Below are 16,508 nucleotides of genomic sequence, written 5' to 3'. Positions count from 1 at the left end.
ATTTTTTTTTTTTTTTTTTTTTTTTTTTTTTCTTTATTCTTTTATAACACAGTGCTCTCTAGCTATTTCAAGGCATTGTGAGCATCGCAGGGAAAGGACAATGAGGGAAACAACAAGGCAAGGATTTATAGGGATTTGATCTTCATGCGTGGTAACTAAGGCTAGTGTCGGTATAGTAAAAAAGAATTTGTGCTTTGAACTTTGATATTGTTTGATATTTGATGAAGTTTATTGAAAACAACAAGAGGTTTCGAAATCGACGGAATAATTTCGCCTCTTTGGTAACTCTGGATTGTGTCTTGATATATTGTAAATGTACAGGTTGTCTTGTGCCAGAGTTGAGTCTGGGGGATGAAAGAGATATAAACCTTCCACCTCTCGTTTTGTCGGTAAACAAGTTGATTAAACCCTTCCTACTTCTCTTTTCAATCTTGATTCTAAAATAATGATGCATTTTCATGGTATTTTGTACTTTCTTTTTCGCACTATCAGCTCCCCATACCCATTACTCCTCCCCTAATTCAAAAGCATGAACTGTAAAGATGACGACCGACATCTCAGTTCGTCAATAATCTCCACAGAGCATCTGTGTCTACGTAATCGTGATGGATAATGTTCACCAGCCAGCGGTCCTGTCCGATTTCTTTCAACAGCTTCTCGCTGTCCGAACCTCGCCCATAGACCTTTGCCCACTCGGCCCAGATATCGAATGCCTCTTCGCTCCAGGCGCGGAAGCTGACCTCTTCGATGATGGTCGGCGTGACAATCTCCTTGCCGGGGAACACACCCCAAGTCACGGCGTTTGTGCTTGCGTTCACGGCGGCTCTGCCCGTGCCGCCGGTTGCATCAGATGAGACGAAGTCGCCGTTGGCATTGCTGGCATAGAAGCAGACCAACTCCTCGTGGTCTTCAGAGGTGAGCTTGTCGTACAGAATCTTCCAGTCTGCTGACGGAATGAAGAACTCTACAAACGATTTCTGGAATACAAATCCTGAAGCAGGTCCCCATCCAAATGTGGAATGGTTAGAGGGCAGACCATTTACCGCGGGCTGGGAAGCTACAGTCCACCAGCCCTTTCTGTTCATCGCCTCAAGGCTGGTTTTGATGATGAGCGACTCGGGGAGAAGGTCTTCCTCGCTCCACGGGATGGCAGAAATCTCTCCCCTGATGTGTCGCACAAAGATGTCGTTGATGTCGCTAGCTGTCTTAGGGTGACCCCAGAGAGAGACGGCCTGTGTGACGGACATGTGGATGCTAACGCCATATCCGTCAATCTCACCGTAAGCAGGTGAGCGGGCGTCACCAAATCTACCGTTGGGGAAGTCATCCCACGTCGCCTCACGGCCAAGAGCTCCCTCGCCCTCGGAAATGGCCAGCGTGTTCGCACGCGTGTTGATGCTTTCGGCTGGGACGCCGGCCTCCGTGCTGGTCGCTTCCCACTCGGGGTGCGTGGCGGCTCTACCAACAATGACTCGGTTGTGGGGGTCGGAACCAACAGATGATTGTCTCCTTGCCGTGCGAGAGTGGCTACGGCTCTGACGAGGCGGGACATTTCCATTGACACTAATTCTTGGAATGGATCGCTGACCCGTCACTGCCGCCGGCACAGATTCATCCGCGATAGCTTCTTCGTCGTCTGGGACGTCAGGAATCAGTTTGGTTCTCTCGAGGATGAAGGAGATTGATTTCTCGAGGTTGAGAGTGTAGAAGTGAAAGCCTTTGGGGCCGGGAGTCCTGCTCTTGATTTCTCTGATCTGCTCTATCAGTTCACTGAGAATATCAACACCGACCATCTTGACCTTCTCATCGTCTCCCTTGACAGCGTTTAATCGGGCCATAATTTCTTCTGGCATCTCAGCATGGCTCAACTTGGCCGTCCGCTTGATCATTGCATAGCTTTGAATTGGCATTAAACCGGGCAAGATGGGTATCGTCTTGAAGGCGCCGCTAGGATGGGTTCTCAGGGTAGTTTCAAACTTCTCATAGGCTTTGATATCGAAGAAAAGCTGTGTCATGATGAAATCCGCTCCAGCCTGGACCTTGTCGACGAGATATGGGAGATCGTGCTCAAAGCTCTGTCCTTCGGGGTGGCTTCCGTCGCCATGGCCCTCTGGATACGCGGCAACACCAATGCAAAAGTAGCTGCCATATTTCTTGCGGATATACTTGACAAGATCAATTGCCCATGTAAACTCCTCAGAGCCGGTCGGTTCGTCGGCGTCTCGGTACTCGGCGCGGGGCGGATCTCCTCGCAGAGCCAAAATGTTGCGAATGCCCAGCGCTCTAGCATCTTCTAGAGCCTGGTCAATCATTGCCTGGCTCATGTTTGTGCATGTAAGATGGAGGCAGGTGGTGAGGCCGAGCTCCCGTTGGCATAGCTCGGCAAGCTCAATTGATTTCTGGGCTGTTGAACCGCCGGCTCCCCAGGTGACGTTGACAAAGAGAGGTCGCAGGGCTCGCTCCATTCGCTGAAGACGAACGCGCAAGTTGGAGAATCCCATCTGTGTCTTGGGAGGGAAAAACTCCAGAGAGAAGTACTCTCCGTCGGCCGGCAGCGCCGCGAGTTTGTCTGTGATTCTGTCCATGATTGACTAGCTAACGCAAATATCTTTCAAGGATCGTTGCGCAAGCAAGACTATGCTGTCGAGAGTGCGTTCTACGTCGATGTAGAACAGCAAAGATTGAGGTTCGAGGAAAAAAGAATTGGTTGATTGGCTGTTGAGTTGGGCCGGCGCGTGACCCCTTGGCTAGCTGATGATACGCTCGATAGCACGGATAGATGCGGGTTTGCCTTCGTTCAAGCTCGCAGCCGGGTTTCCAAGGGGGCTGTGAGATGACAGGGATTAAATCAATTGAAAAAGAGTCAAAAGGCTTCGTCAGTGTACCCTGAAAATGATCCAAGACCAATGTTTGAAGCCCAAAGAGAAGAGTCAATTGACCCGGCAGTGAGGTGGTTGGAAGTCTCTGGACAAGACAAGATCAGAAACTTTTGCGATGCCGCTGTCGCATGGCGGCGGGGCAGCTGTACATGGAGATCACTTTGGCGGGGTTGCGTCCGTTGTCGCTGGACCCAGAGTTGCGCTATCGCTATCGCTATCGCTCTGCCGAACGCTATGACGCAGCAGACAATACAGTGCTACAGGGGCCTTTTTCCCGGGTTGCGAGACCCCACAAGAGGTCGCCCAGAGGCCTGTGTATGGCGCTGCAGGGAGCTCCGATAGCAGCCGTGGGCGAAAAAAAGTCCGGCGACTTGAATATCAACATCGAACCATCCACCCGTGCTATTGCAACATCCTTCTCTTCTTCCGCACATCGCCTCTTCTCCCACCACAAGGAATTGCTGCGGGGGTTTTATACCGCAATATGAAAGTACGATAATGCATATGCTTCATGGAAGCCGCATTGGCCTCACAAGGGCCAGCTCGGCAGTTTGCCGCTGGTATACAGCGGCCGGTACCAATGGGGCGATAAATCGAACATCTGCTCTCGCGCGACACGACGCGCGATACCTGACTCGGAGAGGATATGCAGTGGATCTTGTTGCTCTGGACAAGAAATGGCGTCAAGTCTGGGACCAGAAGCCTGCGATTGGCGGGCAACAGGCTCCGGATAGCCAGAAGCACAGCTACATCTTGCCCATGTTCCCGTACCCAAGTGGCACTCTCCACCTTGGCCACCTTCGAGTCTATACCATTGCCGATGTGGTTGCTCGATACCACACCCTCAAGGGTGACAAAGTTATGCTGCCAATGGGCTGGGATGCCTTTGGTTTGCCCGCAGAGAATGCTGCCCTAGAGAGGGGCGTTCCACCTGGAGGTTGGACCAAAACCAACATTGCCAAAATGAAGAGTCAGCTGGATGTAATGAATGGAAGCTGGGATTGGTCACGGGTAAGAAGCTCCATGGCTCCTTTGCGATTATTATACGAGGTAGCTGGGACTTGTCTAAACTGATCTTACAGGAATTGGCCACGTGCGACCCTGAATTCTATAAGCACACGCAAAAGCTCTTTTTGATGCTCCACGAGGCTGGCCTAGCATATCAAGCTGAAGCCGAGGTCAATTATGATCCGATAGATAAGACAGTATTGGCTAATGAACAGGTTGATGCAAACGGCTTTTCATGGAGATCAGGCGCCAAGGTCGAAAAGAAGAAGCTAAAGCAATGGTTCTTTCGCATATCCGAGTATAGCGAAGATCTCCTAAAGGACCTGGACAGCTTGGCCAAAGACGGTGCTTGGCCCGAGCATGTGATTTCTCAGCAGAAAAATTGGCTAGGAAAGTCGACCGGTGCTTTGGTCAAATTCCCCATTATGGCTATCGGTCACGAAGTTGGTGCCGCCGTTGAAGTGTTTACTACTCGACCGGACACCTTGTTCGGAGTTCAGTATATTGCACTCGCTTCTAACCATCCTGTAGTGGCTCAGCTAGCAAAGAAAGATCCGGAGCTGCAAGCGTTTCTTGACACCCTTCCCGGCCTACCTCCAGACTCCAAAGTTGGGTATTTGCTGCCACACATCCGCGGCATCAACCCTCTGGCCTATCATGACGATACCCCCGAAGCCACCAAGGAATCGTTGCCCATCTATGTAGCTTCATATGTACTGGGTGACTACGGTGAAGGAGCTGTTATGGGAGTTCCTGGTCATGATACACGGGATCATGCTTTCTGGCGAAAGCATAACGTTGAGCAGCCCGTGCGAATTGTGCTGGCTGCGTCTGAAGATGAGTCAACGACGACATTCAACAATGAACCAGAACCATTCGTCCACCATGGCTACATGACGGAGCACAGTGGCGTCTTCAAAGGCAAGCACTCCAAAGAAGCAGGTGAGATCATGATTCGTATGCTTGAGGCAGCTGGTCTTGCCACTCCTACCACGAAATGGCGATTAAGAGACTGGCTTATCAGCCGCCAACGATACTGGGGTGCTCCCATACCCATCGTTCACTGCGATTCCTGCGGCTCTGTACCTGTGCCAGACGAGCAGCTCCCCGTTCTGTTGCCCGAAGTGGATAACCACTGGGCACAAGGTAAGGCAGGCAACCCGCTGGAATCGTCTTCCGACTTTGTCAAGACCGAGTGTCCCAAATGCAACGGCCCAGCCCGGAGAGATACCGATACTATGGATACGTTTGTCGATTCAAGCTGGTATTACACTCGCTTTGCCGATCCTCACAACCCAAATGAGCTCTTTTCTCCAGAAGCTGCCAAATCGCTTCCCGTGGATATTTACATTGGAGGCGTTGAACATGCCATCCTTCATCTATTATACGCCCGATTCATTTACAAATTTCTGGCCACCACTTCGCTTCTCCCCCAGTATTCCGAATCGGAAGCCTTGTCTGCCGAGCCATTCAAGCGTCTCATCACCCAAGGCATGGTCCACGGCAAGACTTACATTGACCCCGAGAACGGCAAATTCCTCAAGCCAGACGAGGTAGACCTAACAGACCCTTCGGAGCCTCGGGTCGTAGCCACGGGTGCTACCGCGACGATAGCTTTCGAGAAGATGTCCAAGTCGAAATACAATGGAGTAGACCCCACTGAGTTTACATCGAAATACGGCATCGACCCTACCCGAGCTCACATGCTCTTCCAAGCGCCGGTCGCAGATGTCCTTAACTGGGACGAATCCAAAATTTCCGGCGTTACGCGTTGGCTACAAAAGCTCCACGATCAGGTAGTGGCGCTGGCGAAATCGCCCGAGGAATCGCTGCTGGCAAAAGAATATTTTGCCGCGCGACCCCCTCTGAGCGCCAGTAAGTCAAATAAACTGACCGCAGCAGAGAAGGAGGAAGTGTTGAAACGGGATTCCGAGACGGCTCTTTGGCGCGAGACACAAAAGAAGATTGAATCCATCACCCGAAGCTATGAAAAGATTTATCCGCTCAACGTGGTCGTATCAGATCTAATGACTCTCACAAACGAGCTGACTCAATATAAGACAGCAGATGAGGGCATCCGGCGACAGGCCGTAGACACCATTATCCGCCTCATGGCCCCCATCACACCCGCCTTTGCAGAGGAATGCTGGAGTCTCCTACACCCATCCAAGGGCTCCATCTTCAAATCCACCAGCTTCCCCGTACCAGACGGCAGTCTGTCGATGCTCAAGGCGGAATACATCAACTGCGCTGTGCAAGTCAACGGCAAGCTTCGCGGCACAGTCACTATCCCGCGCCCATCGAGCGATCTGAAAGGCGATGCTCTACGAGACTGGATAGTGGATGCGATTTTGGAGACGGAGGATGGAAAGACTCGGTTTGGTGAAGGCGGGTATAACGTGCGGTCAGCCAGGAGGACGATCCCGGTGGACGGGGGAAAAGTTATCAACTTTGTAATATAGAATAGCGTTGATGATAGAACGGATACCCAACTCCGGAAATTCTTATAGATATATTTTCTCTTCATTGTTTCTGGTATGGCAATTTTGCTCTGGCTCTCTTACTCCTACTAGTATTTGTTTGGTTGTAAAGAGATTTCTAGAAAAAAATGGGTGAATATGCAAAGTCATATCAAAATCTAGCTGGCAATCAAGGCGATCTGAAATCTAATCTAGTCGTGATGCCTCCTGTTCTCTTCTGGGAGGAGCCTCTGTTCCTCGTCGCTGGTACCCTTACTACGGTAAAGCACATAGTGCTGGGTGATGAAAATGGAGTCAAACACCAAGCTGCAGTTGCCGAGCGCAAGCTTTATGGGGTTGCCTGTAACACCACTCCAGTCATGCTCGAGGTAGCTGTCGATTCCAAGCTGCGCCAAGCTCAAGACACCTCCTACGACGTCGAGGATGATCTGCCAGATGCTCCAGCCGTGCGTGCTCTTGTTACGGTAGTTGGCAAGGATCTGGGGTGTAAACTTGACCAGAGTCACCAAGAGCTTGACATAGCCGACGGCGTATACAATGTCCAGCTCACACCAGTCGGTCGCGGGGTTCCCAGACGGAGTCGCCCAGACAATGAAGCAAGTGATCAGTACACCCACCCCAGAGCCGACAATGATACCAGTGATGAAGCGGCTGGGGCGAGTGCTGGAATTGGGCTCGAAGCCCCAGAGCGGGCGGAGGAGATACTGCGAGGCTGTGATGAGACTGAGGATAAGGGCGTGCAACGCAAAGACGATGTCGTTGAAGGCGACGGTCGGGGTCAGGCCGTTGTTACGAGCGGCATACTGGCTGCGCACAACGGAGGAGTAGCTCAAGGCGACGTTGGAAATAAAGTACGCGGCGAAACCTAGCAGAACACAGAGAGCGTGAGCGAGGCGCAAAAGAGAAGCATCGTCTACAAAGATTGTAGTATGTAATATGGAACATTAAGCAGTATGGGATCTGAGACAGTCGGGGACCGGGTATACACATGGGTCCCCCGAGAAAGCATAAGATGGACATACCGATCACGTTAATGGTAGGGAAGTCGGCCGTGGTGCCGGACGTTGACCGGCGCTGCAAGTTGAGCAGCAGCTGGGGATAAAAGGAGAGACTCCAGGCGAAGGTGTAGATCCAGCCAAAGACGGCGGAGATGAAGGGCAAGAATGCGACCATTGTCGGGAAACGAAATGCCCGACGGCGATGGGTCAGAACGACGCTCCTTGGAAGAGGAAGGGTCCAGAGAGAGTGAAGAGCAGCAAGCCACTTGGCAGCTCCGTCACCGGATCGGCCCGAGAGGAGGAGGCTTTTGGCGATTCCGAGGCAGACGGAGAGGAGGCGAGTGTCGAGCTGCGCGCGCAGCGGTGGATTCTCGGTATCGAATTCCGGGACTTTGTATTCCGGGGATGAGAAGCTAAAGAGGAGAGCGTGTGTGTTTACTCCCCGTTGGAGGTAATGATAAGATGAGAGAGAGAGAGGAAGATTTGATGAAAGTCACAGGTCTCGTGATGATGTTCGTGGAGGATTAGGTGAGAATTTCTACAGAGGTACCCATAGCAGCTGGGGAGTATGGAGAGCTACTTTGCGCGATGCGATGCGATGCGATGGCAGGCGCGACATGAGAAATTGCATCATTCACTGTTGCTTCAATCACAAAGTAAGTACTCAGGCACCTAACCTACCTGGGGTTGCCTTATGTAAGACACCATGCGGGTGCTCACGCAAGTACCTCGTACTACTGTCTAAGATGCGCAGTAGCCGCACATCAGCTGGACCATGAGTACCTATAAATGACAAACAGCGTTCCGAGGCTATTTATCAAGAGAGCGTAAATATTGTTATCAATTCTTTTTACCCCATGTTTCGTTTAAATCGCCAACATCTCTTCGCGTAGCTCGCTTCGTATCCGATTCCGGATGCTCAAGGTTTCTTGCTATAATATTATCGTGGATCATAAGCGTGAGACTGTTTAATGCCCATTTGATGCTAAGAAGCTGGAACTTTTGGGAGTATTGGGCCATTATATATATGAAATGCCTTAATTGGTATGATTAGCATTCTGGCTGATTCTAATTTGATAGATCGACTTGAAAATCCTGTAATTCTCCAGCAATAGGCTTAAAGCAAGCCAATATCGTAGCAATATATATATGACACCTCGCGGCTGGCAAGTGTTGCAAATAACACTTGTTTATAACTGGGCTAGATTGGCCTCAATAGCTTCAAGCTAGTGTATGGAATCACTTCCATCCCAATCTGGTAATACAGTGGTTTGTCATTGAGCTTAATCACGCATGCCGTAATCACGCATCTCGCGCAAAAAGATGCCCCTTCGACTAACTCTCAAGCGCGAGCGCGGGTGTGGATACGAGCGCGAGTATGGAGAGTTTTAACTATAAATATTCATTACTCTTGCATATCATATTATTACCGTTAGTATATAGTTGGAATTCATCGCGTAGCTCCAAGACGATGGGTCAGGTTGACTAATATAGGCCTAAACAAGTCATATGGTTCTCAGGGTAACCAGATCACGAGGAGGGGCAACAGCTGCTTCATCGCCGGAAAAGGATATCCGTATCAATATTAGCAGTAGCAGAATACTACTAGTAGCATCTTTATGCTCTAATGTCTCAAGCTTGTCGGAGCTAATCTTGCATTTGACTCGTTGGCAGGTATCCATTGGGCTGAGTTGACTATCTTTCTACGAATTACTTGTTTGCTCATACGCGTATAACTACTCCAACTGTAGCAGCATACTAAGACCAAAAGGAGACTCGCCCATCCATCTTGCCAATCCCTGCACAGCCTTTATCCTCGGAATCAGATTCTAGATGAAAATTTTCCTTCCCTGCCTATTGAGTGTATCACATCACAGCTTCTTACCTCCCTGAGCAGTACATACTTAACCGGTAAGCCAGAGGTACTCGCTACACCGACAGCACGGCGAAATAGAGCATGTCGTAAGCGCTATCTGCATCTGCCAGGTACATGCTACCCAGCAGCCAAAGTACGTTGCATTCCGGTGCCCCTTTTCTGATTTGGTTGCTATCCTCGGTATTTCAGTGCAGTGCCATCGATCAGCATCATCCATCACCATCTCACGATTCCTTTTGCCTGCATCCCTTGCTGCATGAATACAACTGTAACTGTAGTTGTATGCAACGTGCACCGTCATTTCCGAGATATTTGCTATCAGCTCCAGTGCCATGGCCTGATCGCACGACGGTCGTTGCGAGCAAGACGCCTGGCGCTAGTATGGTTCGGTCCACCTGCAGAACGCCCAAAGCGCCGGCTGCTTATCCGTCGACGATTACAAGAGCATGCAGGGCAGAGCGGTAGGCGATAACCGAGATGTCATGCTACGGTGGAAAAAGAACAGGAAGAAGGAAAAATTCTGCAGCAGGGCGATGGGTTGCTGGTTTTGGTGTTTCGGTGTTATTCTACTGAGCTGGAGATGAGCTGAAGTGGTAGGATTGAGCCGAACTGCTAGATAGGAGCTGAACCAACTAGATGTGAGCTGAATTGAGCTGACAGCTAAGGGCCCCATTATGATATATTACTCCGAGTATCAAAATGGTTGACAAAGATAACATACAGCAATCTCACCGAGCACGAATCAATCCATATCGACGACGTACTGGAGTTTACCTCCAACACTAGAAGAAAACGGTAATTAATTTGCTTCGAGTAGCTCTCATTTCTTTTGTGGCGGTCATCACTAACAGCTTTAACACGGAGCTATCTTCTCACTCAGATGTATGTATATATAAATAAATATCCCCTAGTGCAACTTAGAAGGCAGCAATAATGCTGCTAGCCATCACCATGTCTTACTTATCCAAGCATAGCGGTCCTCTGCACCAGTAACAGCGTGTAAAACGGCCCTTTAATTTCTGTCGGGCAGCATCTCATCACACAACCCTTCATCTGCTGATGATGTGGCTGCGTATCAATACAAACGCCCTGCCAGTGACAGGCCGCCAGCCAACACCCATCAAGCACAGCTCATGCATCGTGCTGCGCCCTGGGTAAGACGCCAAAACATTGCGTAGCCTCAGATTCAAAATGTTCGAATCAAATCCATAGATTCAAGACTCCAAGCAGAATCCAGCGAATGCATCGATCCCGTCATCGTCACATATCGGGCCAAGCGCCACTGTACGTCGTGCTGCATGGCGCTAAAAACGATAACATTCGAGGGACCCCTACCGACAACGCCACTATCTAAAAAATCTACCTAGGCCAAATCCCGAAACCATGCAACCATCATCTGGTGCCTTTTCTCTGCCTCGGGCGACGCCGGACATAGCAAGGTTTTTTTTTTACTTTCCGAACGGTGTGCGGCCATGACGTGCCCATGTCCATTGTCCTATTCCCATCCCATCCCAATCAACGGCTCTGATCCAGCATGAGGGTTTCCTCATTGGTGGGACAGCCCTTCCTTAGTGCCGTCTGCCGATTGCATGGTGTGGCATCCCCTTTTTTTTTGGATTCCTCGGATGAGGGATCTCGGTCAGGACGACGCCGTTTATAGTGGGGGTTGAGTTTTCCGATATACGGACAGGAGTTTGACTCTGTTGTGCCAGATGAATCGAGTTTGATGTCAGAGGTGTTGTGAGAAGGAGTCATTTAAATAAGCTTGGCCTCCCTGGTTGATATCTTTCGTGTTAGTCTGTATACCATGCTATTTTATAAGTGCCAAAGAAGACCACCTACATACCATTATCATAACTGCTACTTCATTCTACAAACACACATTCTATATAAGTGACGGTTATAAAAACATCATCATCGTATACTTACCACCACTCTATACGCTACCACTTATACCATCACTTACAGAGCAACACAACAAACTCAACAATATGACAACATTATCATCATCAACAACAACAACAATGACCACATCACCACCATCAGAGCCCAAAGTCGGCTTCATGTCCCTCCCCCTCGAGCTCCGCTTCAAAATCTACTCCCTCCTCCTCACCATCCCCCCTCGCCCTCACTCACAGACAACCTCCCACGACATGGGCGCCTGCAACTCCGAGGCCCCCGTCTACGTCTACCCAGCCATCCTCCTCGCCAGCCGCCAGATCAACTGGGAGGCCACCCCCTTCCTCTACTCGGAAAACATGTTCGTCGCCCACCCGACCCTGCTGGCCTCGTTCCCGCGCCTGCGCAGCTGGTACCCGCCCATGAGGGAGGCCAACGCCCTCGTGCCGCTCATCCACCGCTTCCACGTCCAGGTGCCCCTCGACATGGAACTGCCCTACGATCGCGAGGCCGTGACAAAGTCCTTTACTGGCGTGGACGAGCTCTCCATTGACCTGAGGCAGTCCATGTTTCTGAGCGTCAGCTGCAACAACTTGACTGTCTTTGATGCTGTTCGTGGCGTCAAGAAGGTGTACATTAGCGGAAGCACGACTGGTTTCGAGGACTACATTGCCTGGCTCAAAGACGCCATGACGAGTCCCATCGGAGCAGAGGTTGCCCCCTTTGAGGCACAATCACAATCACCCTGGGCGTACATCTGGAGCAAACACTCAAATCTCTGGAGTCCCTCAGCAGCACCTGTCGTTAAACAAGAAGCATAAAGAGATGCCTAGGTATGTAAATATCCAACCCCCAAACAGTTACATCACAAATGGCAAGATGGCTAACACATCGGAAGTAGATAAAAAGAAAATCACTTTTACAATGCGCTGAAAACTAGGTATCTCTACACCCACTCACACCATCATCAACAACCTCTCAACAATCTCCAAATTCTAAATTCCTCCGGAGCCTTCCGCCTCCCAAAAAGGGCTTCCAATATCCTTTTTTCTTTTTTTTCTTTATCATCTTGAGCCATACCAAATAAACCCCTCTAGTCCCACATTTCCCAGTCTAGGTCTAAGGGTCATCTCATACATTTCGACAAAAGAAGAACAACAAAAAAAAAGCCCGCATGGGCAAAACCAAAAAAAAAAAGAATCACAAAGAAAGCGTCATGTTTCCCTCCCTTTTTGTTTTCTCCGAAAGATATCCTCTATGTCCATAGCTCTTTTTTCTCTATATCCCTCTTTGGTTTTGGCCTTTTTTCTTTTCTGTTTTGGGTACGCGGATTTTGTGTAGATAGATACACAAGGGAATGAAAGAGGAAAAGGAAAACGGGGTAAAAAGGAGAACAAGGTACATAATAATAGAAGCAAGTATACAAAATAACTCGCCCATCGTGATGCATAATTCCACCCAAACGCCTATTCTGATGCATCGTATATTGGAGAGAAATCTTACATCACTCCCCTCCATCTGTAATTTCGACGATGCACGTCATTTGTTTCTTTTTCTTCAGTCTTCTTTACTACACAGCCATTTGGCCGCCACCACCGATGATCTTGGGCAGCGATCTCCAGCCCCTCTCATTGGGCAGTTTGACCTTGCCAAAGTCCTCGTCAAGATCCAGGATAATCTTCAGTGCGTTCCTGCTGCGAGCAAACGGGCTGGAGTCGAGCGGCTTAGACCTGAGGGTAGACAGAGCATCCGTCATACCAACATGCGGCTTGTCCTTGGGTGCGCTGCCAGGCATGGGCAGCACGCTCTGCAGCACTTCGTATGCGGCTAGGGTGAAACCGAACTGGGGTGATGATCGGAAGATACGAGCGGGGCCACCCTTGAAAAAGGCTGTGAATCCCTCCTCCTTCCAGATGGTCTTTGCGCAGTGTCGCAGACCGTTGTATGTCGCTTCGCCCTTGCGAGCTTCAACCTGGAGACGAGTCTTGATGACATCGCAAGGCGTTGTCAGGTAGGCCGCAGGCATACCGGCAATGGCACCAGCGGTCAGGAGCTGCAAAACGCCGAGCTTCTTGGTCGGTGATTCGCCGAAAAAGTCCTTCTTGAGATGGCTGTAAGTGGGGAAGTAAATGGCCGAGAAAGGCACATCTCGCAGCAGACAGGCAGATGCACCCTTGTACAGACCCATCAGACCGAGGTTGCGGACAATCCACATAGCTGATCGCTTTGGCGTGCCCTCGACAGTCTTGGCGACCTCACCTTGAATCTGCAGACGAATCTTGACAATTTCAAGAGGGTTTGTAAAGACCTACAAAAGAAGACGAGTGTTAGTTTGGACGGAGCGTGGCGCAAAATTATCAAGATCCAACTTACCACTTGACATCCACCAGCAGTACCACCAGCAACAATCTCAGCCCACAGGGGAATGCCCCCCTGCTTATCGCTCAAGCGGCCTCGAACCAAGTCGTTGACTGTCAGCTTGATGGCCTTCTCAGGCGCCACACCAACAAGCTGGGGCAAAACACCAGAGTAAAGACCACGGAAGCCTTCGTTGCGGACGACCTTTTGGAAGCAGTCAATCGAGTTCTTGTACAGGCGCTGTCCGGGCTGCGCTCCACGCTGGTTCTGCAGACGAGTCTTGACAAGATCAATGGGGTACACCATGAAAGCACCAAAGGCACCAGCCATACTACCTAGACCGAAGTTGTATGCAGACTCAAGGACTTGATGCAGCACCGCGCTGCCCCTGGAAGCAGCCTTGTCAACTGCCTGGCTAGCGGTATCCAAGGCGTCGTATATGGGGCTTCGCCAAGAGGGATCCAAGACCTTGGCAAAGTCACGAAGGCCCAGTCGTCCAGATGGCTCGTCCAAGCTGGCGAAGTGGAAGAGAATGTCAGCCTCCATGGGCGTGAACAGCGCGAATCGCGTGATGCCGGCCGCCTCGTTCATGAACTCTGATCTGGTGATCTTGCCATCCTTGGTTTTTGAGACGGCTCGGCGCAGAATAAACTCAACCATGTCCATCTCCATGATGATGTTCTGGAAAGCTCGCACGTTGGCATATGACACCTTGCTGCTAGCTGAGATGTTGCACAGAGTGTGCAAGTTTTCCAGCAGATGGTCCGACAGCTTGTGTCGTGCAGTCTCGCGAATAATGCGCTCAAAGTCCTCGGGGTTGATGTAGCCATCGCCATCCTTGTCGAAGCGGTGGAAGGCCTGTCGAATGCGCTCGCCCTGAAGGCCTCGCAGCAACTGGGAGAACTGCGCATAGTTCAAGTTGTGGCGGTTCTTGTTGGTGCCAATGTACAGCTTGGCCCATTCGCAGTCCCAGTCGAAGGGAATGTTCTCAGGTCCCTTGTTGAGCTCGTAGAGGCGCTTGAAGTCATCGAACTTGACGATGCCGGTCCGGTCGACGTCGAACAATCGGAAGGCGATTTCGTACTCGGCATCGGGCTTGAGGAGGAGGTTCTCGAGGACGCTCCAATCAGTCAAGGAAACTCTGCCGGTGCCCTTGCTGTCGGCGACACCAAAGAGGATCGAGTACTGTTCCCGCTTGATCTTGTGCTGTTTGCGTTGGATGCCATGTTAGTCACTGGTCCCGCAACTTGCCCCGATATGGCTCCGATGCTGAAAAGAGAGACGGAAAGGGGGCCAAAAAAGAAATAGGGGCAGCGAATTGGCAAAACATGAAGGCGAAAATCGACTCAATGGAAACTCACATAGTCCTCGTCCTTGGGCGCAATGGCGCTGATGAACTGCTCGGGCCCCAAATACAACTCGCCGGTCTCAGGGTCCTTGATCGCATGACTGCTGAAGCGAGCCTTGGTTTGCGCCGAGAGCTGCGCAGGCTCTTGAGCGCCAACCAGGCTCTCCTTGACAGCTTCCTTGACCGTCGAAACGTTCGTCATCTTTGCCGCGGGGAAATAGCAAACTCGACTCTCTGGTCAACAACAAAGGCTTGCAGAGTTGGAAAAAGGTCGGCGGGGAGAGAAGACGGGGTAAAGATTGTTGGCCTCTTGTGGAGGAAGCGGCGAGGCTGTGGAGCTCGACAAAGTGGATTTTGGCACAACGGGGAAGCGCCAAAATAAAATGGCAGGCGCCAAAGGATCTAGAGAAGAAAAAATATCGGAAACAAGCCCCTCTATGATTCTAAGTCTATCAAGCAACGCAAAGGAAAATGGAGAACAAAAAGAGAGAGGAAAATAGGACGAGGGTCGCGAAAAAGCGAATAGCAAAGGAGGGATTTTGTCTTTTCAAGTTGAGGCCGAAAAAAAGCGACCGCCGAAAAAAAAAATTATATTACTCCGTACCTGCTCCGGTACGAATCAATTGACGGCAGGATGGCTGCAAGGTTTGGCCAAATGCTAGGTACCAGGTACCGTCAGTTTCCCTGCCGCCACGCCGCTAGCTCAAATCTCCAGCGGTCAGAAGACGCCGAGGCCTATTATTCGTGGCCTAAAATTGGGGGCTCAGTTAGGGGTCCTTTGAAAAGTCTTCCAAAGTCTTGCTACACTGCCACGTGAGCAGCAAAGAGCGGCAGGCACCCATTTACAAGTATCCGCTACAAAGCCCGTCGTACCACCTAGCTCTAGCCTCACCAAGCGGTACTGACACAAGCAAGTTTGAACCAGCTGATGGTCGCGCGTGTATCGCATTTAGCAAAGATCCGCATGACTCGGTTTTAATTTTTTATTACACCGTGTTGATATTTATTTCCTATTAGGAGAAGCAAAAAAGGAAAAAAGAAAGGTAAATGGTTAATGGTTAATAATAGAAAACATGAAAAACCTGTAAGACGTGATGCTTTGCAAATTATGCCACCTTTGAGCAGGCGGCTGGTACCTCCCCTCTTTATTAGTTGCAAGTATCTGTACCGCACTCATACTCGTTTTTTTTTTTTTATTAATTTGCAGCAATGCACGCCCAGCTGACATCAGATCCTGCATCGAGCATCCAGCCAATCTCTCTGCCCAAAACTTCGGAACCCGAGAGCAGCCAGGGTCGACGTGCGTTTCTCCTTTCATCCAGACACCGAGGAATCCGCTCAGTCACCCCCGTACTCACTCAATCGTGGTTATAGTGGTTATGGCCGTTCGTTACGAGTGGGTACTGCAAAAGCCGATGTGATCACCTGGATCTACTATGCAAGATAGTAATATCAAAGAGATAGACACTAAACACGGCGCATACGGCGGTGGAAAGATGGCAGCACAGGATCTCCCTGAGCTAACAATCGCCGTCTGCTGCCCTAAGGGTGCTCCATACTAAAATAGACGTAATAGCTGGCCGCCAAATCCGGGGTCGGGGTCAGTCGGACAAGACCGGCCAGTCCGGACAGTAAATGTGAATTCCATACCAGCAGAACACG

The 16,508-nt window shown here is 50.4% G+C and overlaps 6 protein-coding genes across 6 annotated transcripts; 3 read left to right on the top strand and 3 right to left on the bottom strand.

Annotated features, from left to right (window-relative positions):
* Nucleotides 1-250: 250 nt before the first annotated feature.
* Nucleotides 251-2,796, bottom strand: GGI43DRAFT_31570 (methylenetetrahydrofolate reductase (NAD(P)H) MET12). Its single transcript, XM_083201764.1, has one exon. The coding sequence runs from the start codon at nucleotides 2,583-2,585 to the stop codon at nucleotides 558-560; it is 2,028 nt and encodes a 675-aa protein (XP_083066558.1). The 5' UTR covers nucleotides 2,586-2,796; the 3' UTR covers nucleotides 251-557.
* A 214-nt stretch (nucleotides 2,797-3,010) lies between these two features.
* On the top strand, nucleotides 3,011-6,784 carry GGI43DRAFT_31508 (leucine--tRNA ligase NAM2). The gene is made up of 2 exons (XM_083201753.1): nucleotides 3,011-3,890; nucleotides 3,962-6,784. Exons 1-2 carry the CDS (start codon nucleotides 3,378-3,380, stop codon nucleotides 6,347-6,349), a joined length of 2,901 nt encoding a protein of 966 aa, XP_083066557.1. The 5' UTR covers nucleotides 3,011-3,377; the 3' UTR covers nucleotides 6,350-6,784.
* On the bottom strand, nucleotides 6,415-8,001 carry GGI43DRAFT_391648 (cystinosin-like protein ERS1). The gene is made up of 2 exons (XM_083204462.1): nucleotides 7,390-8,001; nucleotides 6,415-7,232 (listed from the first exon to the last, which is right to left on the bottom strand). The coding sequence occupies exons 1-2, from the start codon at nucleotides 7,538-7,540 to the stop codon at nucleotides 6,559-6,561; spliced, it is 825 nt and encodes a 274-aa protein (XP_083066556.1). The 5' UTR covers nucleotides 7,541-8,001; the 3' UTR covers nucleotides 6,415-6,558.
* A 929-nt stretch (nucleotides 8,002-8,930) lies between these two features.
* Nucleotides 8,931-10,230, top strand: GGI43DRAFT_391644 (uncharacterized protein). The gene is made up of 3 exons (XM_083204461.1): nucleotides 8,931-9,879; nucleotides 9,965-10,035; nucleotides 10,103-10,230. The coding sequence occupies exon 1, from the start codon at nucleotides 9,356-9,358 to the stop codon at nucleotides 9,704-9,706; it is 351 nt and encodes a 116-aa protein (XP_083066555.1). The 5' UTR covers nucleotides 8,931-9,355; the 3' UTR covers nucleotides 9,707-9,879; nucleotides 9,965-10,035; nucleotides 10,103-10,230.
* A 1,035-nt stretch (nucleotides 10,231-11,265) lies between these two features.
* Nucleotides 11,266-11,961, top strand: GGI43DRAFT_378907 (uncharacterized protein; the record flags this gene model as incomplete). The annotated part of the gene is made up of 1 exon (XM_083202760.1): nucleotides 11,266-11,961. One exon carries the CDS (start codon nucleotides 11,266-11,268, stop codon nucleotides 11,959-11,961), a length of 696 nt encoding a protein of 231 aa, XP_083066554.1.
* A 77-nt stretch (nucleotides 11,962-12,038) lies between these two features.
* Nucleotides 12,039-15,264, bottom strand: GGI43DRAFT_31280 (citrin domain-containing protein). The gene is made up of 3 exons (XM_083201721.1): nucleotides 14,860-15,264; nucleotides 13,514-14,704; nucleotides 12,039-13,448 (listed from the first exon to the last, which is right to left on the bottom strand). The coding sequence occupies exons 1-3, from the start codon at nucleotides 15,046-15,048 to the stop codon at nucleotides 12,711-12,713; spliced, it is 2,118 nt and encodes a 705-aa protein (XP_083066553.1). The 5' UTR covers nucleotides 15,049-15,264; the 3' UTR covers nucleotides 12,039-12,710.
* Nucleotides 15,265-16,508: the final 1,244 nt, after the last annotated feature.

Source organism: Trichoderma evansii (genome assembly GCF_050947405.1).
Source record: "Trichoderma evansii strain SZMC 28006 chromosome Unknown GGI43scaffold_1, whole genome shotgun sequence".
NCBI classification, from domain to species: domain Eukaryota; kingdom Fungi; phylum Ascomycota; class Sordariomycetes; order Hypocreales; family Hypocreaceae; genus Trichoderma; species Trichoderma evansii.
This window is presented reverse-complemented; position numbering and strand designations above follow the sequence as displayed.

Coding starts and splice junctions, on each gene's coding strand:
- GGI43DRAFT_391644 (XM_083204461.1), top strand. CDS start 9,356: ATGCTACCCAGCAGCCAAAGTACGTTGCATTCCGGTGCCCCTTTTCTG.
- GGI43DRAFT_391648 (XM_083204462.1), bottom strand. CDS start 7,540: ATGGTCGCATTCTTGCCCTTCATCTCCGCCGTCTTTGGCTGGATCTAC. Junction 7,233..7,389: donor CCCTACCATTAACGTGATCG/GTATGTCCATCT, acceptor GTGTTCTGCTAG/GTTTCGCCGCGTACTTTATT.
- GGI43DRAFT_31508 (XM_083201753.1), top strand. CDS start 3,378: ATGCATATGCTTCATGGAAGCCGCATTGGCCTCACAAGGGCCAGCTCG. Junction 3,891..3,961: donor GAAGCTGGGATTGGTCACGG/GTAAGAAGCTCC, acceptor CTGATCTTACAG/GAATTGGCCACGTGCGACCC.
- GGI43DRAFT_31280 (XM_083201721.1), bottom strand. CDS start 15,048: ATGACGAACGTTTCGACGGTCAAGGAAGCTGTCAAGGAGAGCCTGGTT. Junction 14,705..14,859: donor CGCCCAAGGACGAGGACTAT/GTGAGTTTCCAT, acceptor CAACGCAAACAG/CACAAGATCAAGCGGGAACA. Junction 13,449..13,513: donor CTGCTGGTGGATGTCAAGTG/GTAAGTTGGATC, acceptor CTTCTTTTGTAG/GTCTTTACAAACCCTCTTGA.
- GGI43DRAFT_31570 (XM_083201764.1), bottom strand. CDS start 2,585: ATGGACAGAATCACAGACAAACTCGCGGCGCTGCCGGCCGACGGAGAG.